This window comes from Aureobasidium namibiae (assembly GCF_000721765.1).
Source record: "Aureobasidium namibiae CBS 147.97 unplaced genomic scaffold scaffold_20, whole genome shotgun sequence".
NCBI classification, from domain to species: Eukaryota; Fungi; Ascomycota; class Dothideomycetes; order Dothideales; family Saccotheciaceae; genus Aureobasidium; species Aureobasidium namibiae.
In genome coordinates, this window is record NW_013581189.1 from 271,914 (window position 1) to 297,190 (window position 25,277).

Below are 25,277 nucleotides of genomic sequence, written 5' to 3' on the forward strand. Positions count from 1 at the left end.
TAGGTCGTACATGTTTGGTAAAGCGGATCGGGACGCCAAAACCACTATCTTGGAAAAACGTTCGAGATCTACAACGCCAGACTGGATTTGTTCTGAACACAACCTCATTGATGATTGACGGTGTGCATGGTAGAGACACTACCTAGACGATGGCATGTGAAGATTCACGGTATGAGTTGATGCCCCTCATCCATGATTCACTGACCCTAAACACCAGCCCTCTTCTGTTCGCTCTTCTCATCTTGATTGAGTCTCAGCCTAAACAGACTCATCAGTCATCATGGACCGACGCTCTTCATATCCCATGCAATCAGTGCCAATTCCATCATCGTCTCCAGCCAAGTTACTAGATCCATCCACACCTAGGACAAGCACACCTCGATTGCCCAAGTATATTCCTGCTACGGATAGTGGAGAACCCCCAAAAGGTCGTACCCTGATCATCTGTCTGGATGGCACTGGCGACAAATTCGATGGCGACAACAGCAATATCGTACATCTCGTCAGCTGCCTCAAGAAAGACGATCCACGACAAATCACGTACTATCAGACCGGCATCGGGACATACAACAGCGGAGGTCTGAGCAATGGCATCGCCGCTGCCATTGATATGGCAATCGGCAGTGGGCTCGGTGTCCATGTGAGAGACGCCTATCGCTTTCTCATGCAAACCTACCGCGAGGGCGACAAGATCTGCCTCTTCGGGTTCTCCAGAGGTGCCTACACAGCCCGCTGTCTAGCTGGCATGCTTCACAAAGTTGGTCTGTTGCCAGCACACAATGTAGCTCAGATTCCATTTGCATACAAATTCTACAAGGACGACACGCAAAAAGGCTGGGACATGAGTTCTGACTTCAAGAAGACCTTCTGCATTGACATCAATGTCCATTTTGTGGGAGTGTTTGACAGTGTCGCCAGTGTTGGTCTCATACCCAGAAAACTGCCGTTAAGCAGTACACCGACCAACAAGCCGAGCTACTTCAGACACGCCATGGCTTTGGACGAGCGCAGATCCAAGTTCAAAATCTGTCGCTATCAACAAAAAGACCACACCGATCCCGACTCCAAGTGGGTCACCAAAGCAGCGACTCAAAACTCTCTCGAGACGCCACGCCAGCGGCTCGAATCAACCAGTACTGCAAACACTTTTACCGACCCTTTCGAGAAGAAATCGAGACAAGACTCTTCAGTCTCAAACAAGCCCATCCGCGAAGTCGACTGCCTCGAAGTCTGGTTCTCCGGCTGCCACGCCGACATAGGCGGCGGCGCAGTCGCAAACGAAGCACGCCACAAACCCTCTCAAATTCCTTTGCGGTGGATGATACGGCAATGCTTTGAGTGCAATACCGGTATAATTTTTAACACCCATCGGCTTGCTGAAGAAGGACTGGATGTACATATGCTATACCCAACCTACCACAGACTTGAGAAACCCGTCGTTGGTCCTTCGCCAAATACAATGGAGCGATATCATCAAGGCAGCCTTGCACCTATATCCCGTCGCTCTACACTTCTAGAAGCTGCAGACGAAAAATCCGACTTGTACACTCTAAACCTTCACCAAGACACTCAAAAGCACAAAATCGCCGACCACTGGATGCCCGAGCAAATCGAAGATTACTTTGACACAATAGCACCGCTCAATGATCAACTCGTGCAAGCGAAATTCTGGTGGATACTAGAGGTATGGCCGATCAAAGTGCGTATACAAGAGAAGGAAAATGATGCTTGGGTGAAGAAAGTGAGGATGAATTTGGGGAGGTACAGGGTTGTGCAGGAGCAAGAGCCGAAGTTGCATTGGACGGTGCAGCAGAGGATGGCGGAGACTGGGTATAAGCCGCAGGTCAGAATGGGTAGGGGTGCGGCTTGGAGGTTCGTTGTTTAGAGATATCTTTTCTCTTTTGTTTATTGATGGATGAATCTCGTTTGTTGGGAAGTTGTGTCTTATGCTACTACCGTGTTTTGAAATAGTTCTGGTGAACTTCTGAGTCTCGTATGTGATCCGATGTCCTGGCTATACTATGTGTCTGAGCAAGCAGCAAAGTAGCAATATCATGCTTGAAGGCGTTGTCGTCAAGCTCTGATTCTTTGCTCAACTTATAGATTGTTGCTGCTAGACGCAGTCCTGCGCTCATCCCAAGACCCATTACGCTCATCTTCTATACCTCTGGTGACCTTGCCTCTCCTGCTCATATGTGGCAAGCTGCCCGTTCAGATTGATTCATCTGGAACCGCGAGTGACACGCAGCATTTGACGGTGCAAGCCCGTGAGCACGCCAAAGCTATGCATGGCAACCAGCTTCGCCTCAAACCCGGGTATCTGCTTACTGACCCGCGCATTTGGCGAGGAACGGACAAACAAAGTGGCGTGCAGGTAACGTCCACGCTCCAGCGCCAGCGCATGTTGATCACGCATGACTTTACGAAACTCTTGCAATCGTTTGATAGTCTGCAGGGCTCTCTCGGCGAAGTCTTTGCTGATGCCACACAACTGGATATACAATTGTGGATCTAGTGATGCGACTTCTGGAGGTACGGGTAGATCCAGATTTGTGTGGATCTGGGCTTGCAGATTGACGAAAGGCTGGATAGTGCTGATAGCTCGACAGTGTTTGCGGCAGAAGCTACGCAAGATGAGTGGCAGCGAAGAACCTCCGCTGGCCATGAGGTGGTACCCAAGAACTTTCAAGTTTGGCAGTTGGGTATTGACGAGACACACAATGGAATCAGCATCTCCGGGAGACATGAGGGCCAACTCATCGTGGATGATCAGAGAGGGGATCATTTCGAGAGTTCGAGCACAATGTTGTCCAAGGTAGCGATGTAGGAGTTCGGAAGCAGAAGTTGGTCTCGCAGGTGATGGCGACCGATAGAATTCCAGAGTGAGGTCAACGTTGTTGTATACGGTCTGGCTCGCCTCTATATAGAGCGTCCTGTTTGCCCTGGCCAAAGACATCAGGTCGGTGAAGTCGAAGTGATGAATAGTTGCAAGCAAAGCATCAAGATGGCAGGGGTGAGCAGAATGGCCTGCTTGGTGCGGCAGATCAGTTTGAGTGCAGCGAGTGCGGCGGCATATCATTCGGTCGCTATGGGAAAGCTCGATGGTGAAGGTGACGCGCAGTCCCTCTTGGATTGGGTCGACTAGCAGAAGTCGGTAGATGTTCAAGGGAACCTCTGGGGGCAGATCAGGCAGGCGAGCCATGTTGGATCTTGGATGTCAAGTGGGTATGGTGAGACGATGGCCACGAATCGATAGCAGAGAGTGAGAAGAGGATACATAGGTTGACGAGAACGAAGAATTGAAGAAGGCGATGGTCAGGCTTTGAGTGAAAGGACGAGAAGTGAAACTGTTCTTCAAGTGAGTCAATTCAAATGCAGCTTGAGCTTGCTTCACTATCATCATGTCTTTGAGCAACTCATGACCGCAACACACAGTCTCGATGAGAAGAGCAAGCTCTGATTTTTCCTAGTAGCAGTCTCGACCGTAAGGCGTCGGATCCTTGCGCGGTCAAATATGCTGAGATCACAAGCAAGCTTGGATTATCACTAAATGTATTTTGCAAGTCACTTCAAGACCGCTCTCGGGGTGATTCAGATGACTGCGACCATTTCCTTTATCACAAGCTCAAGCTACATGTCCTCGCGAGGAGGACGCAGCCGGACGGAGGTGATACCAGACAACTGTATGCATCAAGCCCATGGACGCCAATGTCATGGCTACGGTAACAGTGACAAGGGATATGTCATGATGTTGGCGAAGAGTCAAGCATGCCAGGTGCATGCGAACACGAGGAAGCAGATTTATCTACCATTTTCCTCCATTTATTCTTCTAGTGACGTATCGATTGCGCCAAATTGAAGCGTCGCGGGTCACTGAAACACGACTTTAACAAGCCTCGTTCTCGCTCTTCTTCCAGTAATTGACCAACCACCAATGCAATGACAAGCACAATCCAAGCCCCTCGAAGGGCCACCGCTCTGATCTTTTCAGTCCAGCAACAGTCCTTTCGCCCTCTCTCCCACCGCCACCACATCCTAAGCGCCCGCAACATCAAATCATACTCGACCCAACCGCCCTCCGAGAATGTTGACGAGAAGACCAAAGACCTACCGCCCAAGGAACCCTCCCAGCCCGACGAAGACGGCATCAATGGCCCTATCTCCACCCTTCCACCTCCTCTCAACTTTCCTGAGAAAGGCGACAACTCAGCCCCGGTCTACCTCTTCAAGATCGGCCGCGCATACGGAAAGTTCTACTGGGATGGTGTAAAAGCAACATGGGCGAATCACAAGCGCGCGAAGACTCTCAAGACACAAATCATCGCCTCGAATCGCGCTGCGGGCCTCCCCAACATGCCGAGGCCCTTGCTTGGACACCTCGAGTTCTACTACGAGAATGGCGGCAAAGACAAGATGACGCGGACAGACTTTCAGCTGCTCATGAGGGAACAATATGATTTCAGGAAACTGCCGCCCTTCGCTTTGATGGTCGCTCTGTTTGGAGAGTGGTTGCCGCTCATCGTGCCGTTCGTACCCTCTGCTGTTCCACGCACTTGCAGAATCCCCAAGCAGATCGAGGACATGAGAAAAGGCGTTGAAGAACGACGCAAGGCTTCTTTCCGCGAAGGATACAAGACACCAAAGCCTGCAGAGTCGAACGATGAAGCCATGCCTACCAGTATGGCTGGAGGCAAGAAGGCACTACCCAGACTGTACCATTCCATGCGTACCGCACAACACATTGTCAAGATGGGCAAGCCGGAGTCGTTGCACATTTCTCGTGTGCTGGGTATTGGTGGCAGACTATTCGACAAGATGGGTGTGCACCATCCCTTGTACCCAGTCAAATTGATGAGACATCTGGGATACCTGCACATTGACGACGAGTTACTATTGCGGGACTGGGTCCTAAGTCACTTGACTCTCAGTACAGAAGAGACTCGCATAGCATGCGAAGAACGCGGTATCGATGTTGTAGGCAGAGGAGAAAATGAGATGAAGGAGGATTTGGGCAAGTGGCTCGAAGGTAGAAAGAGAGATGACGGTAACTACGGCGAGATTCTGAAGATGCTGTTCACAAGGTAGGTCATGTCACTTTCTGCTAAGACAAGTCGAGATACTGACTATTTTGACAGGCCGAACGTTTGGGGTCAAGCCCGGATCGAGGCCCCTGAGTCGACCGACAAGTAAGCTGCTCTGATCGTGACAGCTCAGTCTAGATGTGTACAATTAGTTGTATAGAAGCACATATGCTATGAAGTGAGCATAATATCTGTACATCTTCCTGCTACTTCCTTCTCCAACACTGATAAAGCTGCGAGAGCTGAGAAAGTGGCTAGCACGCGTTGGCAACATCAGTCTCCGCGGAATGGTGAGAACGAACGACCATGATCAGCACCTATTCAGAGGCTCACACCTTCCTTCTTTGTGACTGGCGAGTCTCGAGACTTGTCTGCCAGCCGTGATCCCCATTATTCAAAATGTTCGTGCTTCTCGGCTTGACTACATCCGCAAGTTCTGCCACTGACACTCGTGCCTCTCGAGACGGCCTCAGTCCAGGATATAATGACGTTGGGCACAACGCGATTTGTAAGACTGAGAACTATAAGGCTCAATCCGAGTTATTAGTGGTATAGGGACCACTGCGGAGCTCCACACCGGCTTTCGAGGCATTTGACTACCTGCATAATCATACTACCAAGAGTCACATGGTGGCGGCAAGGCGTCCAATCAACATGGTGCAACCAACGCAGTCTCGCAGCCTGATCCTTCACAGCCGCTGACCATATATCCGCCCAAACACTCTTCAGAAAGGTTACTCTTCTTGAAGACAATGCGCCTGTCTTTCATCTTCACGGCGAGCCACTGCGACGTCATTTGATTGACACCAGATGCTATTAGTATTACTCTTCTGTTGAATAATCGTATACCTCTTGAGACCGACACACTATTATGGATTATGGTCATGAACGACTTATCAGTCATGGCCCACCACTTCGCAGACATCCTACCTGGCGTCTTGTCGTGATCATCAACACCATGTTCGTCGGCCTGGTCCTTCTGGTGTATATTGTGCTTCTCATATGGATATACAACAACCTGCATGTGAGACACGGCGTAGCAGAAGTGTTCAGTGGGACTTGTCCCCAGGGCTCAAGGACAGCAGCATATACACACTTTGCCACAAATGCTTTTGCGGTTTTGCTTTTCGCTGTGGGTACACACGCTTCTCAGATACTCCTTTCGCCAACCAGAGCTGAGGTTGAGAACGCCCATGCGCGGGATCGATGGCTACATATAGGCGTAGGAGGGTTGAGGAATATGAAGTGGATTCATAAGCGCAGACTGATCAAAGCAGTTGTGCTGTTGGCGACCTCTATCTTGCTAACTTTACTGTAAGTCGCTGCCGAGATCGTACATCTCATCTCACTGGCTGATATCCGAAAAGCCACAACTCCATGATTTTCACAACCTTAGCAACAACAGATACAGCAGCAGCGCTTGTGACTGAGGATTACCTCACTGGATCTCGACTAGATGGAGCCACGGAGCAGTCCATATTCCAGGCCAAGGCGAAGCATTGCCGTAACATCTCAAAGTCTTCTCAAGCAGCGCTCACGACAATCGACTTCGAGATTCTGCTTCAACAAATGCGAGTTAACTTGACAGATCTGAAACGCTTATCACCCGAGGAATGCCGCAGCGCATACTCATCCTTGGAAGTACCATCTAGGTTCTCGAACGTCCTGCTAGTCACTTCATCTAATGCCAGCAACACATTGGACGGCTTCGTTGACGGCGACCTGTTATATCCAGAGCTCGCTGTCGAATCCGAATCTGAAGGTACTCAGAGTATGCGAATTATCAATTGGTTCGACGGTGACGGCATTACCCCTGTATTTCACAATCATTGTGTTGGCACAGTCTTCGATTTCGGCAACGGTGATACCTGGAATATTCCTGTGTGGGACTACTACTGTACGGTAATGTCTTATCCCATCAGCTACTGTTTGGCTCAGAGATTCGAGTTTGATTGCGGTGTGGCACTCAATACCCGAGTCTTTACTGGTATCATTGTTTGCTTGATTGTGCAAGTTGGATGTTTGACTAGTCTGGTATTCTCACGCGGTTTTCTGCCTCTAGGTACGCTGTCGTAGTTCTCTGCTACACAGTACTAGACTAATTCATTTTCAGCGACCGTCGGAGATGCTGTCGCCAGCTTCCTGAGGCATCCGGAATCTTTGGTTCCAAGATCTGTCCAGCTTTCCATTCCCGCGGTACATTCGCCAACAAGCACATTTGACAAGTTCGGCTTCCGGCGATCTGAAAAAGATATCGCTATATGGAAGCACAAATGGCCAGTCTGGCGGGCAGCTGTCGACACTGAAGCTTGTGCTTTGTTCATCAATATGTATGCATGACACACATTACACGATTCACAATCGCTGACAGACAGATCAGCCTCTTCCTGGGTTTCTTCGCCATCGCAAGCGCCGTACTCATCATCTACAACAACGGCGTTTTATCAGATTATCAATCACTCACACTTCACACGCCCACGTCGACTCACGGACTGCTTGCCAATCTGTTCAGTCTCGGCACCATACATCTCCCCATCTCAGTGACATATCTATTCTACAACCATCTATGGTCACGCATGCTCGTCGCTTCTGAGCTGAACCAATTTTCCAAAACGCCTGCAACACTACGAGTGACTATACCTACACAAGGCGCTCTGAATACTTCCTATCTCGCCGTCAAACCACACTTTATCGCCATACTTCTCGCCGCACTGACTTTCTGCCATTTTCTCACCACACAAGCGTTTAATGTGGTAGCTATACAGAATTATGATGTCCTGGGACACTACTCACATCAGCGTATCATTTACGGTATCTCGACCTCTTCTGCTATATTGGCTTTAGCACTTGGCTTTGTCATGTTGTGTGTTTCGGCTTTTGCGATGGAGAGAAAACTCGATGCGAGTATGCCTGTCGTGGGCAGTTGTTCCATGGCTATCTCTACCGCTTGTAATGGTGGTGATGTTGTCATGCGGCTAAGGCAGGTCAGGTATGGGAGGAATCAGAGAACTGGTAGGATGGGATTTTTGATTTCGTGAAGATCGAGACTCGGGAAACGGGGGCTTTGATAATTGTCGCGCATTGAAGATTTCGAGTAAGATCACTGGGAGAATCTTGAGTTGATCGAGTAGGCTTGAAACATTTCAGATCGACTGTCCCCATGGTTTGGTATCTGCCTTCGAGCATCAACGGAGCCACAAAACCAAAACCCTGTAACATGTAGTGTCGCCTTTGAACAAAGACAAGTGGTTGACGAAGAGGCTTTGTTCTTAGATATATCATCTATCATCTAAACCCCCAGCAAAAAACATCATAGCAAATTCATATCACATAAAACAATCCCTCCTCCCCATTTCCCCAAACCAATCTCCCTCCACCACATCCCCTCACTTCCCCTTCCCACCCATCACATCCCGTCCAAATTGCTTCAGGAAACCCATCGTCTCCACCACCGGCAAAATCACCGAAATGCCCGTAGACGCAAACACCCAAAGGAAAGAAATCACAATCCAAGCAGTGAAAAAGCCTTTGCTAAACACATAATGACTAAAGAACATGGGCATGGGGATCAAGAAGTCCATGAGGAAGGTCAGGACAAAGGAAGCGATGCAAGCGAGTTTAAAGGCTGAGCGCAAGGAGGAAGGGTTTTCCTCCGTGAGGAGGTCGGCGGCGCGTTCGGCGTCTTCTGAGGATAGAGAGGCGCGGGATAGGTGATGTGTGGGTGAGGAGATGGAAGGCGCAGTGGAGATGTCGTTCTCTGGCGTCGAGGGGGCTTTTTCGTCGTCGGTGGCAGTGGGGTTTGTTGTGGCGGTTGCGGTGTCGAGTTTGCCTTGTTGCATCGGTTTCTTCTGCAGTTGTGATTCTACTACCATTGCACCTTCGGCATTGATGCTTCGAGTGATTGCCCAGTCGAAGTGTTGGGGCTTGATGACGGATACCACGACGGTGAGAATCAGACCTGACATGATGGCTGCAAGATTGCCTGCTAGTGTGGCATATTCAGTTCCAGTAGAAGCAATGGTGAGTTCGCCAAAATAGACCTTGGCAGTTGCGAGCCAAGCGGCAATACCGATGATCAGACCGCCGATAGCACCGGTGATAGCACCTGCGGCAGATTGTCCTCGCCAGGTGATTGCGAAAGCGGCGGGGAAAACAGCGCCGCCGATGAGGAGGCCCATGACTAAGAAAAGCCAGCCGAGATCAATGCCAATCGCGTTCCAGATACAAGCAAAGACTGCCATTGTAAGACCGAACGCGCAGATCATGATGTGAGAGACAAAGATCAGGGAGGCAGATGAAGCGGTTGGGCGAATGTAGCGTTGGTAGACATCAAACGTCAACAGCGACGATACCGCAATCAACTCGGCAGAAGCACAGGATGTGACTGCCATGAAGAGCACGATGAGCAGAGCCACAGCACCGCCTTTTCCCATCAGTGCTTGAGCCGCGTAAGCTGATGCAAGACCGGCAGAAATATCGCTACTTTGAGGGACGCCCGGGTAGGTAGGGAAGCGAGGATTGTCGATAAGTGCCACGGCAGAGAGACCCAGTGTAGTTGCGAAGCCAAAGGGCACTGCGAACCAGGCCAACCCGCCCAAGATATATGCTCTGACGGCAGTAGTAGGTCTTGAAGCGATAGCTCTCTGCCAATAAGCTTGGTCCAGGAATACAGTACCGCTGCCAGAGCAAAGCTGAATAACACCAAAGATCAGTGCGTAGTTTGACTTGAGTGTCATGTATGAGCCTTGGACATTTCCTGCTACTGGTCTCTGCACCGCTGCCTTTTTGAGTAGTTCGTACATCTCTCCAGGAGATCCAATGAGGTCGTTTGTGGCGTAGGCGTTAAACATAAAGTAAAGGATGATGATCATCAAGATAACAGTGTGACTATAGTCGCACAGGAAGGTTGCTCGCAGGCCACCGAGGACGACATAGGCGCATACGCCGACCGGGATGAGGAAGATAGCTGCGTACACGTTCATACCAGTCAGACTTGTTACCACGGCTGATCCACCGAGTAACAGTTGTGAGCCAACCAGGATGTTGGTGACAAAGGCGAAAAAGAGGAAGGTGATGTGAGCGGTACGTCCATAGCGAGCCTGCACAATCTCCAGATAGGTGTGTGCACGAGGTGCGTTCATCTTGACTTTACAAGCCAGAATGGAGAACATGAGGATTTGAACAGTGGCACCAGCAGCATACCTACTCCTCGTGAGTGACGATCTACATTCATAGCGGAAATGGAGCTTACCAGAAAGGTCCGGCAACACCATACTGATATGCCACAGTAGAGCTTTGCAGCAATGTAGCCGCCCTGAACATCCGTTAGCATCGTTCGTTATCCATGACGCCGCCTCGTTCGAAGAGGACTGACAGACAACTCACCATGTCCAAGCCGAGACGATACCAGATGCGATAAGACCAGGCTTGATACTACGAGATGCAGTATTGAACTCCTCACTGGTATTGGTGTTGAAGCGCGTGTATTTGTTTTGAAGATGCGAGATGCCCATCATTACCTGGAAACATATTAGTATCTGTATTGAACTTTGTTCAGATATACTTACAAAGGCAAAGAAGAAGCCAACTCCGATTACCACACCATAGCCAGCGCCGATTGGCAGGATTTGTGCTGATGAGGCCATGCTGTATGACTAGATAAAGTTGGAAGCGTGGGCAAGAAGAGGACAAAATATGGACGGAGGAGATCATTATATCCAAAACTACAGTCATCGCATCGACCTACCATATCTTGCCTCCCGAGAGCACGCTTGAAAGGCAAAGATACTGCCTATCTGCGTGTAACAGCACCCATGTCGACGAAACGATAACATGTTGGGGTAATTCATCTTTGTCACATTGCCAGTTGGAGAAGGTGCGATTGTGTTTCGCCGTTCGGTGCGCTGCAAGATAGTATGGATGGAATTGACCTATCGTGAGGTGACTTGTTGTTGGGGTCTGGGGTCGGACAGTGTCGATCATTCCCCTCGCCCGCCTATAGACGGCAGCGGCTGCCGATACAGAGATAAGGTGATGGGGCAGCATCTTCTAAATGATAAACCCGTTGCCATTGCTTGTGAGTAACACCTCCTGATATTTTCCTAGCATACAGACTGTTCCCACGTCCGACGGTTAGTGTGAGCTTTGAACATTGCTTATAACCAGTTTGGTAAGCATTACCATTGGTCGCATACCCTTGTTATGCAGGAAGGTGGATTGCCGCGCTACACCACGCTAACCGTCGGACGTGAAAAGAGTCTGTATGCAGGTGCTCCACCCAATCTGCCTGTTCGAGTCGGACTTCGTTCGGATTTCTTTTACGGACCGGTCGCTGTCTAAGGCACACCACGACCTTTACGCGTCGCCTTTGCTAACTCACTCTGCGCCTTATCATCGGCATACTTCTGGTAAATGCTGAGATACTTTTCCTGCTCGCTGGTGGTTTCGCGCACGGAAGGGCGGTTCTCAATTGCTTTGAGCCACTTGTCGAAGCGTGACCAGACTGCACTGTCTTCACCTTCTCTGGGGATATTGAGACCGTTCTTGTAGTGGTCGAAGACCCAGAGACGAACTGGAAGATGTGTCATCAGTATTACGCGTGAATCGTAGAGACGGCATGATAGGTACGTACTTGCCCATGGCGCAACGATCAAATCGATTAGACCAACATCTTTGCCGGAGAAGTACGGCCCCTCAGAATTCATCTCCTTCGTAAACTCCTTGAGGTGGCCCAAAAACTCCTTTCTCACCTCCTCAAGGCCTTTGGTGTCTGACATTGGCTGGAACTGCAAGAATCGATGGAAAGCAGGAATGATTCTCGACGTGCAGTAATCAGTCCAAATGCGAGTGCGAGCACGCTCGTATGGGTCGTCCGACAATAGTTTGGGTCCATGGTCGGGGAAGGCTTCTTCGAGGAATTCGCAAATGACGGTGCTTTCGTAGAGAGGTTTGTTGTCGTACTGGAGTGTAGGAACCAGACCCCGAGGGTTGAGCTTCAACAATGATTCTGGCTTGTGGTATGGATTGACCTTGATCGCTGATCAGCCTTGAACAATCGTGCATAAGGGGTACTACTCACCTCAATGTACTGGTATGGGATGTTCTTCTCTTGCAAGACCGTCCAAGCACGGCCGACAAAAGGACAGAACCATCCAGCGTATAACTTCAACGGCTGCTCTGCCTGATGCTCTTCAACTGTCTTCTGAGCAAGACCTGTAGCGTGTGGGAACAGATCCGCGTCCGGGTGGGATTTGTTTGACATCTTGCTGATTCTTGACGAGTTCTTGGTGATTTTGTTTGTTGCGCGTACAAAGCTTCCTAACATTGAAGGTTGTCTTAGAGGGTAAGAACAGCGTGTGACGAGATGCAAGCATACCACGCACAGATGACGCAATCGCGGGGTCGATTTGATGGTCTTCCATCCGAGCCGTGCAAGTCGAGATCATCTCAACCGCGAAACATATGCGTTGTTTACTGGAGGTATCGAGCATGATACTCGTCTGATATCGGAATCTCTTGTCCTGGTTGTTGTTGGTCATCGAGAGTCGAAGGCTTTCTCTCACATCACACAACAAGGCCCCTTCTTGAACTCAGGACCATACTTGTCTATAGCAACAGCAAGCTCATTCGCCTTCTGCTTCTCCTTGACTTCGTGCGGAAAGTACTTGACCAAATACTCCGCTCGCTGCTGATCAATAGACCCGGAATCAGCAGTGATGACCGAAGTAGATCTGCACATCGGACACTTTGCCTTGGACTTCTGCAACTCAATCATACAGCGGATGCAAAACACCGTATTGCAGCATTCGAGTCGGATGGGTCTCCATGCAACATCGCAGCAAACGGGACAACTGTAGTCATCGAGCTGAGGCACAATCGTGACCACTTGCTGAGACATCGCCGCGCACATATCGGTTGCGACTGATTTGGCAAAAAGACCACTGTACGCCTCGCTCTGGTAAGACTTTGCTGCTCCCAACGCAGTCCGCTTGTCGAACTTCTTGAGAATCTTGCGTACGGCTTCCATGTTGAGTTCTTGGAAGCGCATGGCTTTGAGAATATCGAGGTTGATAGCTACAAAGTGATCAAAGGCATGTCTGCTCGACTTTTCCTTGAACTTCTTGACAAGCCCTTGATCTACCAGGTCCTTGGAGAAGAGCTCGAGATGCGATTTTGCTTTCTCGAAGCTGCGTGAGCCGCGATCTCTTTCGTAGGGCGAAAAGAAGATAGCATGTTGCACGTACAAGGCAAGGATCTCGCGCCAGATGGTGACGTCCGATCTAGACTTGAATTTGCCCTTCTTCAGATGAGCAGGTTCGGTGAGTGCTGTGACTTCAGTGCTGAGCTCTACAATCTCTGTTTCGAGGCGCTTTTCTTCTTCGTGCTGAATCACATCCAGTTGTGCCAATTTTGGGTCGAGGAGGTTGAAGAAGTTTGCCGCTGTATGCAGATGGACATGGGCCCACTGAGCGCCATTGTCAGCTGATGATGCATGGACCGAAGCGTCGCACTGGTCATGCTCGGATATTGAAGATCCATCGGTTCCGTGTGAGATGTAACTGTCACGGTTGTCAGGCTCGCTCAGTGTGTCGTTGTTCTGAGCCAACCGGAGAAAGTATTCCTTTGTCTCTTTTGTGAGATGTGCATCCAGAAACTCTCCACTGTCGCCGTCGACAGCGACCCACAGTTCCGGGACAAAATTTGAGCTAGTTCTGTCTCCAGGAGCCTCTACACCAAATTCGCTTTGCAGATGTTGTAGTGTTGAAGCGTCCAAGCCGAGGGCACTTAGTTCTTGCTGAACCTTTTTGATCGACTTCTTGAGCAGACGGTATGAGATAGCAGAAGAAACCCATTCCTCGGGGAATCCTTCGCTAGCCAGCAGCTCCGCGTATTCATGACCGTACTTCATGGTGGCTGATGACTATCGTCGTGCAGATAAAAGGGTGCGGTTGGTCCAGGCGCAGAGAGATCTTCAGTGCATGTTGAGATATAGTGGCTTCCAGAATCGACGCCAGTGTCCAGCGAAAGTGTGTGTCAATCTTCCAGGGATCTTGTCGGGACGAAGTGTATCATGACATAAAACAAAGAGGTTGAGGGCATACAAAAAAATTGCGCTCCTGGCAACGGTTCACGTGCTCGAATGCTGGTCCTCTGATGGCTGTGGCGCGCGAGTCGAGGGAGATGAAAGAAACGCGGGGATTTGTTGATCCGCGCCGCTGTATTGAACTCTAATCATGACTGAAGTACCACCCTGACTCTCTCGCCTATCTTTTTTTCTGACCAAAGTATTTCGATTGCTTATAAGTCAGCACTAGCACGACACTCCAATAGGCAGAAGCGTTGGTGTATACTAGTCTCGTACAGTAGATATAGCATCTCGTTGATTCATAGTCCAAGTCTCCTACTCCTTGTTAACCACAGCAACACAATCCATCATCATATCCGCCCCTTTCTCCATAAACACAACCTGTTGCACAGTTCTCGCAGGCTTCTGAAAGAACCTCTTTCCAAAAACCTCATCAATCTCCTCCACCATATGGAAATCCTTGACCGACAACTGTTGCAACCACATCATTAGCAAATGTGCTCTCTCAACTCTCTCTTCGCTCTCCACTTCACAACTTCTGGAGGTCTAGAGACTCACATTAACTTTAACAACGCCTTCCAATCCACTCCCCGCCTCTTCCAACACCATCTTCGTGTTCTCAATCATCTTTTCTGCTTGTGCTTTGACACCTCCACTGATCAACTTGCCTTCTCTATCAGCAGGAATCTGTGCAGAGAGAAATACAAAGCCATTGGCTTTGATAGCTTGAGAGTGAGGTCCAGTAGCTATGACGTACATCAGTAATAGTACACCCACAAGGCTGGAGAGCCCTGATGTTAGGAAAAGAGAAAAGTATTACGCTGAGCAGTCTTGTCAGAAAGCACTTGGGTCAGTGTCGATTTTCTGGCGATGGAGGTGCAGCTGGTGGGGAGGCGGGTGTGGAGGATGGAGGTGGCGTTTCTGCGGGCGGTCCTTGCGAGGGTGTTCATGACTGTGACGTGGAAGGAAGTTTGGTGTTATCGATCAACTGTGGATGGTACAGAACTTGTTGTCGAATGGCAGAAAAGTGTTATAATTAAAGTTGTGGCAGGAAGAGAGGTGTGAGTAGGCAGACAGTTTGCAGCTTCGTTCGAGGTGCGACTGTCCCGCGTTTCATCACATCAAAAGCTCTCGCTGCGCAGCAGCAGAGCAACAATTGTAGAAAACTGCTTGAGAACTACCATAATGGCAATCTGATCAGAATTTATGTATCATTGAAAAAGCGACTTTTTGTCGTCATCATCAGTAGAACTCCTCCCAGCGCCTAGCTATATGCACACGCTAATTGAATGATCCGTCGCTTCGTGTATTAACGATCCCTTAAGCAGCGGTGAAGTTCAAAGTCGTCTGACCGCGCTCTGGATCTGCCATCTTGTGCACGCTAACGTCTTGCACACCTTCGGTATACTTGCCCATAGCTTGCGGCGTAATGAGGATGAACTGCCTGCCAACAGACCTACGAGCAGCCTGAATCATCATCTTCATGCTGATCTCTCTGTTCGCACTGTCCATGAAGACATCGAACTCATCAAGACAGCGAATGGGCGATCCCATGGCCTCCCAGATAGAAAGCAGCAGACAGATTGTCGAGAATGACTTTTCTCCACCAGAAAGAGTCTTGGATTGACGGCCTTTGTCGCTGTTCTTCGAGATATCGGGTTCAACACTGATGTCCAACATCTTTTCCGTATGGTCGACCAAAAGGCGTCCACGGAAGTTGCGTTCGGATAAGAGGTAGCCAAAGGTGATTCTTGCTCTCGTCGTGATATGCTTGCGGAACTTTCTCCAGCGATGCTTGCGATGTATGAGCGCCTGCTTGAGTTTCTGTGACATGTATGTTAGTCTCGCACCGACTCTCTAGGCGAATCGCACGTTGGCCTACCTTTGTCGTGTCTTTTTGTCTGCTCAGCTTTCGTTGGGCAGTGAGGAAAGCTCTATGTGCGATAGTGAAGGCCTTGATGATCTCCTCGCGACTACCACCAATACTGCTTCATGTCAGCCGCTGTTTCGGAGTCTGTGCAATTGTTTTACTTGCCTATTTTGGTAGCGCGTGTTCTCCTCCTCGAGCTTCTCGAGTTTCTTGTCAAGTGATTCAACCGTATTGCCAGCATCTACGGTGATTCTGCGACAAACTTTGGAGGCTTCTGTCTCGTACTCGTCGACAATTGCCTTTTGTTCAACACGCTGCTCTTCGAGACCTGCTTTTTCATGTTGAGCAAGATCGACCATTTCGAGGGCTTCATTCTTCTTCCGGAGCGCCAACACACGTTGAGTATCCTTATCGTCCAGCCGTTTTTGGGCTTTGGTAAGTCGCGCCTGGGCTTCTTCGACCTCTTTGGTGGCAGCATCGAGCTGCTGCTTGATCAGACTGTTCTCTTCGCCTGATTTGTCCAACGCGTTGATGGAGTCCATCATCGTGTCGTTGGCGGCTTGGAGATTCTGCTCGGCCTCATTGTATTGTGCATGCAACTCGTCTAGTGCGCCTGTGTCGTTGGCAGCGTCGGCATCGAGTTCGCCCTGTAGCTGTTCGATTCGATCTTCGCAAGATTGCCTCTGCTCACGAATATTCTTTGCTTCTCTTTCGAAGCGAACTTTAGCCTGTTTGGCGCGGGTGAGAGCGGCTTCTACAGTTCGCACATTGTTCTCGGCTTCTTGGAGATCTCGTCTGGCGTTGTTCAGGTTCTCCTGTTGCATACTGCACACTTGGTCAGCCATATCGTGTAACGTTACAAGGATCGAGACTCACTTTAACTGCGCTTCTAGACTAGTCTTCATGCGCATCTGTCCGGTCCATGCATGCACAGGACCCAGAGAGATACCGCCACTTCTGGTCACCTGGTAGCGGATACCCTGCCCACGTTTGGATTCATGATGGGTGACAGTCGCTCTGACGTTGCGCGGATTTGTTTGAGCAAATCGGTTGGCAGTCTCCCTGTCAGGGATGAGCACAGTCTGATCGATACCCTGGTTAATAATGAGGCAGTTGCGAACTGCATCGTTGTCAATCTGACCAGCAGTCAGCTTCCTTACACTAGAACCGTATAGAAGAGGATGGCGTACCTCCAACACTCGAAGCATTGTCTCAAGGTTCTGATCAGGCTCGTTCTGCGAAGTGTCAATGTGGCGCCCATTGTTGATGATGATATCCGAATTGCTATAGCTTTGTCAGCTTCGAGGACATTACCAGGCTCCATAGAATTTGACTCACCAGTTTTGTTGCTTCAGGATCCTAGATAACAGTCGTGAGTCCTGGTTGTTACTGACAACAAAGGAATTCAGTTGTCTACCACATGTGGACTCGACGATCGAACCCCATTCAGGCTTGAGTAACCGAACGTGCATGCCCATGGGTCCTATTGGCGGTGATATAAAACCGCGTTCGCTCTTGATCTGTCGAAGAGCATTGTGGATCTGTGGTGGATAAGCTCTGGCCTGTTGACCTTGGTCCTGTCGCAGTCGCTCCAGCATGTTGTTTGCGGCCTGAACATCCTTTCTCTTGTCTTCCAGGTCACGCCCACGAGCGGTCCTGAGGTCGTTCTGAGCCTCGTTGACATTGTTCTCGATTTGCGCCTTCTGGGCAGCATGCTGTTGTTCAGTTTCCTTGTGCTCTTGCAATCGTGTACGAGCATCTTCCAAATCATCCACCTTTTGAGCATGGGCAGGACCGTTGGCGTTTTCGATCCTGGTCCTCTCGGCCTGTATCTTGGCCTCCAGTTGCGCCATTGTTGCCTTGTTGTTGTTGATGTCCGTCTTGATGCTCCTTTGTTCGTGCTTCTTCTCTATCATCTCTTGCTTGTTGGTATCGAAGATGCTCTTGACCTCGGCGTAGTTGTCTTGTAAAGGGCCCAACTGTTCTTGAAGATCGACGATGACACTGGCGTTTGCTTCGCGTGTGGTGTTGGACTCGTCATAAAGCTGGCTGGCTTGGTCAGCTTTTGCCTGCTGCATGAGGATCTTGTTTTCAGCCTGGCGGATCTGTTCGTCGAACTTCTCGAGCTCGCGTTCCTGCTCCTCGACCTGAGCCCAGGCGTGCTGCCAGCGCAACTGATTAAGCTTCTCCACCATGGTGGCATTGCGGTCGGCCAACTCTTTCTTCTCCCTGGCAGCTCTTGCCTTTGTGCCGAGAACTCCAATATCAGTCTCTTGAATTTCAGCCTTGTACTCGATATCGTTCAGCTGATCTTCGAGGATGCGATAGTCGCTGTCGAGTTGTTCGAGTTGAGTGCCCTTGATGAAGAATCTGTACTTGTCGTAGGGAGAAGAGCCGCTGAGAAATTCTCTCGCCTTGTCCTGGGACAAGACGTTCATGGGGTTATCGAGCTGCAGAGCAAAGAAGTCGACGATGTTCTCAAGTTCGGCTCGCTTTGTCGACATGGTCTTGCCTTGAGCGTTCTTGATCTTGAAACCACTTCCAGTCTGAGTGAAGTGTCTCTCGACGATGATTGACTTGCCGTAGTCGTTGGGCTGGTAGGCCATATCACCGTCGTTCTTGATCTTGACAGCGACGTGAGCCTGGTCTTCGCCGGTCTTGATGAAGTTCTTGAGACTGCCAGCGCGGTTCGTCTGAGCAGCTTTGACACCCAAGCAGATGGTGAGAGCTGTGAGGATGGCACTCTTTCCACTCCCGTTATGACCAATGATGAAGTTGATCAGAGGACCAAGCTGGATACGAAGCTTGCCGTGACACATGAAGTTCTCCATGTAGACCTCTTCAATGACACCTTGCTCGGCAGCCTTGTTCTCGGTGTTCCGCTGGTAGTGTTGCTGGACACGCTGGGTAGCGCGGAGTTCATGGTCTGGATCGTCTGCTTCGTCGGACGAGACATCGAGTTGGAGAGTGTAGTCGTCGTTGACATGGCTGTGGTACTGGTAGGTGTAGTTTCCGTCGACCTCATCGTTGTCTATAGCAATGCTCTCTGCACGTTGGCCGTTGACTCGCGGACGCTTAGGAGAAGATGGCGGAGAGGGATCATCATGGTCGTCTTGGTCGTCGTCGTCGTCGTCGTCAGGACCGTGTCGTCGCTTGTTCGCCATGGTTGTTTACGTTCCAGAGCGTAGCCGAGTGAGAGTAAGCGAGCTGGCGAGTTGAGCTCAATGGCAGAGTCGACTTGGTCCAAGCAAAAACGTGAAGCGACTATCCGCTCATTCGCTTCGCTGCGCCAGCCGGACGACGCGCATGAAACCGCGGCCAGGCAGGCGCGACCGACGCGTTGATGGGTGCCAAGACGTTTTCTGGGAAAGCTCCAGATAAGATCATCTTATCTACCTATCAAAGCTTGGCATGCACATGCACCTCGGATTGCTGCTGTGTCTCGGCCATCACGAAAAAAGTCGCGTATCTGTTTCTCTGTCGAGTCGGAGCGGAGTGAAGCCGGATCATGGGTGCTGGACAGTCGTCGACGAGCGGTGCTCAAGAAGCAGCCCCCGAGGCACAGAAGACGGGCTACTACACCCTCCTTGGTATCGAACGTGATGCTACCGAAGACGAAATCAAAAAGGCCTACCGTCGCAAGGCTCTCGAGCTACATCCCGACCGCAACTATGGAAACGTCGAATCCGCCACCGCAATGTTCGCTGAAGTTCAGTCGGCCTACGAGGTTCTCTCGGATCCTCAAGAAAGAGCTTGGTACGATTCACACGAAACTCAGATCTTGAGAGGCGACGATCCTACCACTGGTGGTGCAGGTGGGGGCGAGTATGAGTATGGCAATGTGAAGATGACCAGTGCCGAAGATCTGGCTCGCATGCTACGAAAGTTCAACAGCGGTGTCGAGTTCACCGATGCTCCCTCAGGCTTCTTTGGTTTCCTTCGTGAGACCTTCGACCAGCTGGCCAAGGAGGAGGAAGCCGCCGCTCACTGGGAGAACCTTGATCTGCCTGACTATCCATCTTTCGGTCACAAAGACGACTCCTACGACGATGTACCCAAGTCTTTCTATGCCATCTGGCTGTCCTTCAGCACCCGCAAGTCCTTCGCCTGGTGCGACAAATATCGCTTGTCTGAGGCACCCGACCGTCGCTACCGCAGAATGATGGAGAAAGAAAATCAGCGTTTCCGCGAACAGGGTATTCGCGAATTCAACGACTCGGTCCGCGCTCTTGTCGCCTTTGTCCGCAAGCGTGATCCACGATACATACCAAACACCCAGACAGAAGCCGAACGCCAAAAGGTTCTTCGAGACGCCGCCACTGCCCAGGCCGCCAGAGCAAGAGCTGCCAATCAGGTCAACACCGAAGACTCTGCCATCCCAGAATGGGCTCAAACCATAACCAAAGACGAGCATGAAGGCGTCATCGAGGACAGTGAGTCTGAGGTCGAGGAAGTCTTTGAGTGTGTCGCATGCAAAAAGACCTTCAAAAGCGAGAAGCAATGGGATGCACATGAAAAGAGCAAGAAACACCAGAAGGCTGTTCACGCGTTGAGGAAGAAGATGCAAAAAGAGAACGCGAACTTGAATCTGGACAGTGAACCAACAAGTGGAGATGCCACACCACTTGATACAGAAGATTACGAACCTCTACCCGAAGACCAATACCCTATGATGGAGGACGAGCCCCTGCAAGAGAATGAGCCTTTGACGGAAGACCAGTACTCTGTCATGGACGATGACGCCGCTGCCAACATCAACAATCTCACTCTGGACGAAGAGTTGTCTGAGTCTGGAGACGAAGCCGACACACCATCGACCAAAAGTGCGGAAGCTAGTCAACAGCTACCTGAGCAATCTGCAGACCCAATTGACTCCTCAGACGATGAGTATGCCCCTGCATCACAAGTCAAAGCCCGCCTTACCCAAGATCCTCACTCAAAACCGGTATCTGCAACAAATCACGACGGAGATCAAGAATCACACACAACGCCTTCGACACAAGCACCGAAAAAGGGAAAAGCCGCCCAGAAAAGAGCAAAGAGAGCTGCAGCCGCAGCGGCCGTGTCCGCAGAGCAGGACGAAAACAACTTCAAGTGTGCAGCTTGCGAAGGCACATTCTCGTCCAAGACAAAGTTACACCAGCATATCAAGGAGTTTCCCAAACATGCTGCCCTCAAGAGTGTTACGTCTGGTAGCGGTACAAAGGGTAAGAAAAGCAAGAGATAGCTTGCAGTCACATGCATTGCGTAAACCGCTCCCCTCTTGGTGCTTGTCAGCATCTACGGCCGTAAGCGGAACTCCATCTTCCGATGTATGATAGATCATGCTTGGATAAATCTACATGCCGCTCGTACCAGATGTTCAGCTATCCGATCGATGCGAATGTCCTTGTTTAGGATCTTACAGGTCCTGTGATCCAGACAGGTCTCAGACACACAGACTTGGAACATGAGAGGTCCAACAGGGTCCTTATTCTCGACGAGAGGCGTTTCATGGAACACACAGCGGACCAATCATGCGGTCCCATCTCAAACGTCACAGACAGTCGATGAGGACTGTCCTTTACGGTGGACTCCGGACCATCCACCTTTTTCGCTCTCAACCTCTGACCAATATCCACCGGCTGAAGTCCCCTCTGCACCCTCGTCGCATGGTTCAAGTCATGAACTCTGCGAGGGCCCAAAGTATTCAAAGTCCTAGACCCGACCGCTATGGATGTCTGGTGATAGTCTGCGAGACATGCTTCACGGATAGATATGCTTCCGATCAGCCAATTGGTACCTTTGTTGTGAAAGTCGAAAGTCGACGTGGCTCCAGCTGTAGTATAGACTTCAACAGCTTGACATTGAACCAACAGTAAGTACAAAGAGCCAAAGAAGTGTTTGATCTAAATTTGCACTCATGCACCTCAAGTATGTCGGATGCTGTTACATAAGTCGTTTATACGCCTTCAGTTGGATTGTGTCAACATGATCCAGGACAGGGGTCGATCGCGGAATCCCTGACACAAAACTTGTACAACCATGGCAAAGAGAAATCTACGATCATATCATGTACAGCCCAGGACAACGATCGAAGATGAACAGACAGATATCACGATTCTTACTGAGAATATCTTTTGCCTCCTTTCTCTTTATTTGCAGTCGAGAAGATGGGTCTGTCTGTACAACACAATGATCGAGCTCCATCATTCCGTGTTTCCGAACTCGAAAGCAGCAGATAGAGATTTTTAATCATGAAATTGAACTTTTCTTGCCACGACTGAACCTTGTGCACAACATTGACGTTTGTGCAATTCTTCCTTTGCCCTTCTCTTGTTACTCGGGGTTGACTGCTTGTCTTGATGCTACCACTCATGATCTATCGGTCTTTGCTACGTATGTGAGCTAAGTCAGGCTTCTATGAACAAAAGCTATCGTGTCTTTAAGGGTCATTGATGGTTTCATCATACAACACTACATACTAAGGGCAAAGTCAACACACATCAAGGACCATAACAACCTCTGCTCAACTTAAGATATCAATACAATCTTATATATCATATGCTTACACGACCAACTTATAAAGAAGCATGACCCCATCATCGGCCACGTGCTTACCTCGTGGCCTCCCTGCCAAGCATAGCACTAATCATAGCAATGCCTATTTCCACCTCACAAACGAGCAAGATTGCGATGAATATGCCAAAAAAGGTATTTGCAAAAAGGCCACGAATGTATGAGTAATCCTGATGACTCGAAAGGGTACAAGATTTAGGATGAGTTTTCTGTTTCTCCTTCTTTTCTTCTTCATCTACCTTTTTCGCCACCAAAGAAGAGATAGACAAAATCTTCTTACTTTGTACTTTTCAGCCTCTACATCAAGCCCTTACCTCTACATCAAACCTATATTCAGCTACACAAGATCAAATATGGCTACTTCAGTCCAAGAAGCACAGTGGAGCAGATGTCTCGCATCTTGCGAGCTGTGTAACCTCAACCCCGAAGCCTTCAACGCATACCTTACCGACTTCAACAGTCGTACACTCGAGTGTGGAAAGACTTTCGAGTATCCGCTGTCTGTCGTCGAAGAAAGCAAGGACCTCGTGACCACACTCAAGGAGTGTGTTGAGGATAGGTTCCCAACCGACATATCTGATTTGGCCGAATGTTGCAGGTCAGATTCATGTGTGAACGAGTGGACCGTCAAAACTGCTAGCGTGACCCAGAGCGAGGCCATCTCGATCGACGAGAATCAAGACGATGTCTGGTCTGTTGTCAGTGATGTGTGTGACAGTTCGCCTCTTCAGAGCGTCTCCCAAGAAGAGGTCGACGAAGAGCGCAAGGCCGACGAAGACACAACAAGCGACGGTGACAGAAACAAAACCCATGGCGAGGATGAGGAACAGCGCCTTGATGACAACACCGATACAGGGAAGGGCCTTGACAACGACACTGATGAGCAGGACCAACAGATCAACCTCGACGATAACGAGGATGAACACTTTGACGACTGCACTGAAGAAGGCATCCGCCTCGCAGAAGTCCAAAAGCAACTTGAAGATTGCAAACAAGAAACTCTGGAATACTGTCACCGTCTTGAGATGATGTACCGCAAGCAGTTGGAGGAGACCGAACGTCAACACCAGGCCGAATCCGCCACAGAGCGCGAACGCACCGCGAGCGCCAGTGCCACAGCAGCAGTGACTCGGCACCAGTGCGATCGCATGAGCTCCCGTATCTGTGAACTCGAGGAGAAGATCAAGATCTGCGCACAAGAGGCTCGCAAACTCGAGTGCGAGCTTGAGAGCAAACGCTGCAAGGAGGTGGACACTTTGAAACTCGAGCACTATAACAGATACGAAAGGTTGAAGCTCAAGTTCAAGCAGGAATACCATGTGGTTCGTAAAGCCTTGGAAGAGAGCGAAGAAAATCGCCACCAGGACGCCGTCAGACATGCCAACCTCTTTGTTGAAGCCGCAGATACTCTTTCTGAGCAGATCAAGAAAGCCGAAGACATGAAGGTCGCATGCGAGAAGACACTCGAGACGACCAACAAAGTGCACGACATTGAGGCGGCCAAGCTACATGTAAACCTCCGTTGGCTCGAAGACAAGCTGAAGAGAGCACTGGCGAAGGAAGCAGAGGATCATGGTGCGCACCTCCATACTCGCAACCAGCTTGCAAAAGCCGAAGTCGAAGTCGAAGAGCTGGAACAGAAAGAGCAAGAGATGGCTAGTGCCAAGGAGGAGCTTCAGCGTCAACACGAGCAACAACTCGCCGAAGTCAGAGATTCGTACGAGCAGAAGCTCGAGCTTGCCAAGCAGGAGCACGAGGCAGACAATGCGCTCAATGAGGAACAGGTTTGCGATCTCGAGGCTGAGATGGACGCCATGTGTCAGGAAAAGGACGAGCTATACCACGAGAGGGACCAGATGTGCGAAAAGATGGCGGATGCATACCAAGACCTCGAGATCAGCCACGCTCATGAGATGAGGGAAGCAAACGAGGAGATAGAGCGCCTGGAGCAGAGCCTCCGCACCATGTCTGAGGAGCTTGAAGAGGTCAAGGAAGAAAAACTGCAGCTTGGCAGAGACATGGATGAGGCCGAAGCGACCATGGAAGAATTGTGTCAAGAAGCGCAAGACAGCGAAGCTGGACACAAGCAGGACATGAGTGAAGCAGCCAGTCGGCGACGAGAGCTGGAGAGGGAGGTGAAGGATCTGAGACGCGCATTGGATGGGGCCAAACAAGAAGACAACGATTTTCGTGAGCAGCTCCAGAAAGCCAACAAGGGAATGGAGGAGCTGGTGAAGAGAGAGCAAGCATTGGTGTCGCAATGCGCAGCAGACCGCCTGATGTTTGAGAGGAGTGCATTCGCGCTGCGCTCTCTGCTGCAGAAGAACTAGAGGGAGCGGCTTGGTGGCATACCTGTGACTACCAGTCTAGATGAATCGCAGTACTTGAGTTTTGACGTATCGCATCGTGTCTATCTCGTGATATGTATCGTTTGTAACCGAAGCCGGAGGTTTATGTGGGAGGAGAGTTGAACCCTGCAGATCGTGGGTGGAGAGTTGGGCCCAGTTGGCTGGCGCATTCGGCAAGTGTAAGCGTCGCGGCAGAACAGGCAGGTGCAGACAAAAGATTTCCGTCAACCATCAACTCGTGCCTGCCGTATTGTGTGATAGAAACATAGCTAGATGTAAACTCGCATCCCTAAGTCGACCTATCATCACTAGTATCATCCTATCAAATAACCGTA

General features: G+C 50.1%; 11 protein-coding genes across 11 annotated transcripts; 5 read left to right on the forward strand and 6 right to left on the reverse strand.

Annotated features, from left to right (window-relative positions):
- Positions 1-304: 304 nt before the first annotated feature.
- M436DRAFT_55709 (uncharacterized protein) lies at positions 305-1,885 on the forward strand (the record flags this gene model as incomplete). The annotated part of the gene is made up of 1 exon (XM_013568188.1): positions 305-1,885. One exon carries the CDS (start codon positions 305-307, stop codon positions 1,883-1,885), a length of 1,581 nt encoding a protein of 526 aa, XP_013423642.1.
- Positions 1,886-2,221: 336 nt separating this feature from the next.
- M436DRAFT_67179 (uncharacterized protein) lies at positions 2,222-3,202 on the reverse strand (the record flags this gene model as incomplete). Its single annotated transcript, XM_013568270.1, has 1 exon — positions 2,222-3,202. One exon carries the CDS (start codon positions 3,200-3,202, stop codon positions 2,222-2,224), a length of 981 nt encoding a protein of 326 aa, XP_013423724.1.
- Positions 3,203-4,146: 944 nt separating this feature from the next.
- On the forward strand, positions 4,147-5,034 carry M436DRAFT_14708 (uncharacterized protein; the record flags this gene model as incomplete). The annotated part of the gene is made up of 1 exon (XM_013568146.1): positions 4,147-5,034. A coding segment is annotated over one exon (888 nt), but the record flags the coding sequence as incomplete, so codon positions are not given.
- A 918-nt stretch (positions 5,035-5,952) lies between these two features.
- Positions 5,953-7,987, forward strand: M436DRAFT_19503 (uncharacterized protein; the record flags this gene model as incomplete). The annotated part of the gene is made up of 4 exons (XM_013568153.1): positions 5,953-6,395; positions 6,449-7,143; positions 7,195-7,411; positions 7,462-7,987. Coding segments are annotated over 4 exons (1,881 nt in total), but the record flags the coding sequence as incomplete, so codon positions are not given.
- Positions 7,988-8,467: 480 nt separating this feature from the next.
- M436DRAFT_55904 (Na+/solute symporter) lies at positions 8,468-10,726 on the reverse strand (the record flags this gene model as incomplete). Its single annotated transcript, XM_013568224.1, has 4 exons — positions 8,468-10,283; positions 10,333-10,395; positions 10,467-10,600; positions 10,649-10,726. The coding sequence occupies 4 exons, from the start codon at positions 10,724-10,726 to the stop codon at positions 8,468-8,470; spliced, it is 2,091 nt and encodes a 696-aa protein (XP_013423678.1).
- Positions 10,727-11,416: 690 nt separating this feature from the next.
- On the reverse strand, positions 11,417-12,342 carry M436DRAFT_85398 (glutathione transferase omega-1; the record flags this gene model as incomplete). The annotated part of the gene is made up of 3 exons (XM_013568320.1): positions 11,417-11,652; positions 11,713-12,109; positions 12,160-12,342. The coding sequence occupies 3 exons, from the start codon at positions 12,340-12,342 to the stop codon at positions 11,417-11,419; spliced, it is 816 nt and encodes a 271-aa protein (XP_013423774.1).
- A 297-nt stretch (positions 12,343-12,639) lies between these two features.
- M436DRAFT_85399 (uncharacterized protein) lies at positions 12,640-13,989 on the reverse strand (the record flags this gene model as incomplete). The annotated part of the gene is made up of 1 exon (XM_013568321.1): positions 12,640-13,989. One exon carries the CDS (start codon positions 13,987-13,989, stop codon positions 12,640-12,642), a length of 1,350 nt encoding a protein of 449 aa, XP_013423775.1.
- A 492-nt stretch (positions 13,990-14,481) lies between these two features.
- On the reverse strand, positions 14,482-14,925 carry M436DRAFT_55813 (YjgF-like protein; the record flags this gene model as incomplete). The annotated part of the gene is made up of 2 exons (XM_013568203.1): positions 14,482-14,637; positions 14,725-14,925. 2 exons carry the CDS (start codon positions 14,923-14,925, stop codon positions 14,482-14,484), a joined length of 357 nt encoding a protein of 118 aa, XP_013423657.1.
- A 561-nt stretch (positions 14,926-15,486) lies between these two features.
- Positions 15,487-19,200, reverse strand: M436DRAFT_76060 (P-loop containing nucleoside triphosphate hydrolase protein; the record flags this gene model as incomplete). The annotated part of the gene is made up of 6 exons (XM_013568322.1): positions 15,487-15,990; positions 16,049-16,132; positions 16,198-16,861; positions 16,913-17,172; positions 17,227-17,320; positions 17,375-19,200. The coding sequence occupies 6 exons, from the start codon at positions 19,198-19,200 to the stop codon at positions 15,487-15,489; spliced, it is 3,432 nt and encodes a 1,143-aa protein (XP_013423776.1).
- A 344-nt stretch (positions 19,201-19,544) lies between these two features.
- Positions 19,545-21,251, forward strand: M436DRAFT_23347 (DnaJ-domain-containing protein; the record flags this gene model as incomplete). Its single annotated transcript, XM_013568156.1, has 1 exon — positions 19,545-21,251. A coding segment is annotated over one exon (1,707 nt), but the record flags the coding sequence as incomplete, so codon positions are not given.
- Positions 21,252-22,947: 1,696 nt separating this feature from the next.
- On the forward strand, positions 22,948-24,924 carry M436DRAFT_67186 (uncharacterized protein; the record flags this gene model as incomplete). Its single annotated transcript, XM_013568271.1, has 1 exon — positions 22,948-24,924. The coding sequence occupies one exon, from the start codon at positions 22,948-22,950 to the stop codon at positions 24,922-24,924; it is 1,977 nt and encodes a 658-aa protein (XP_013423725.1).
- Positions 24,925-25,277: the final 353 nt, after the last annotated feature.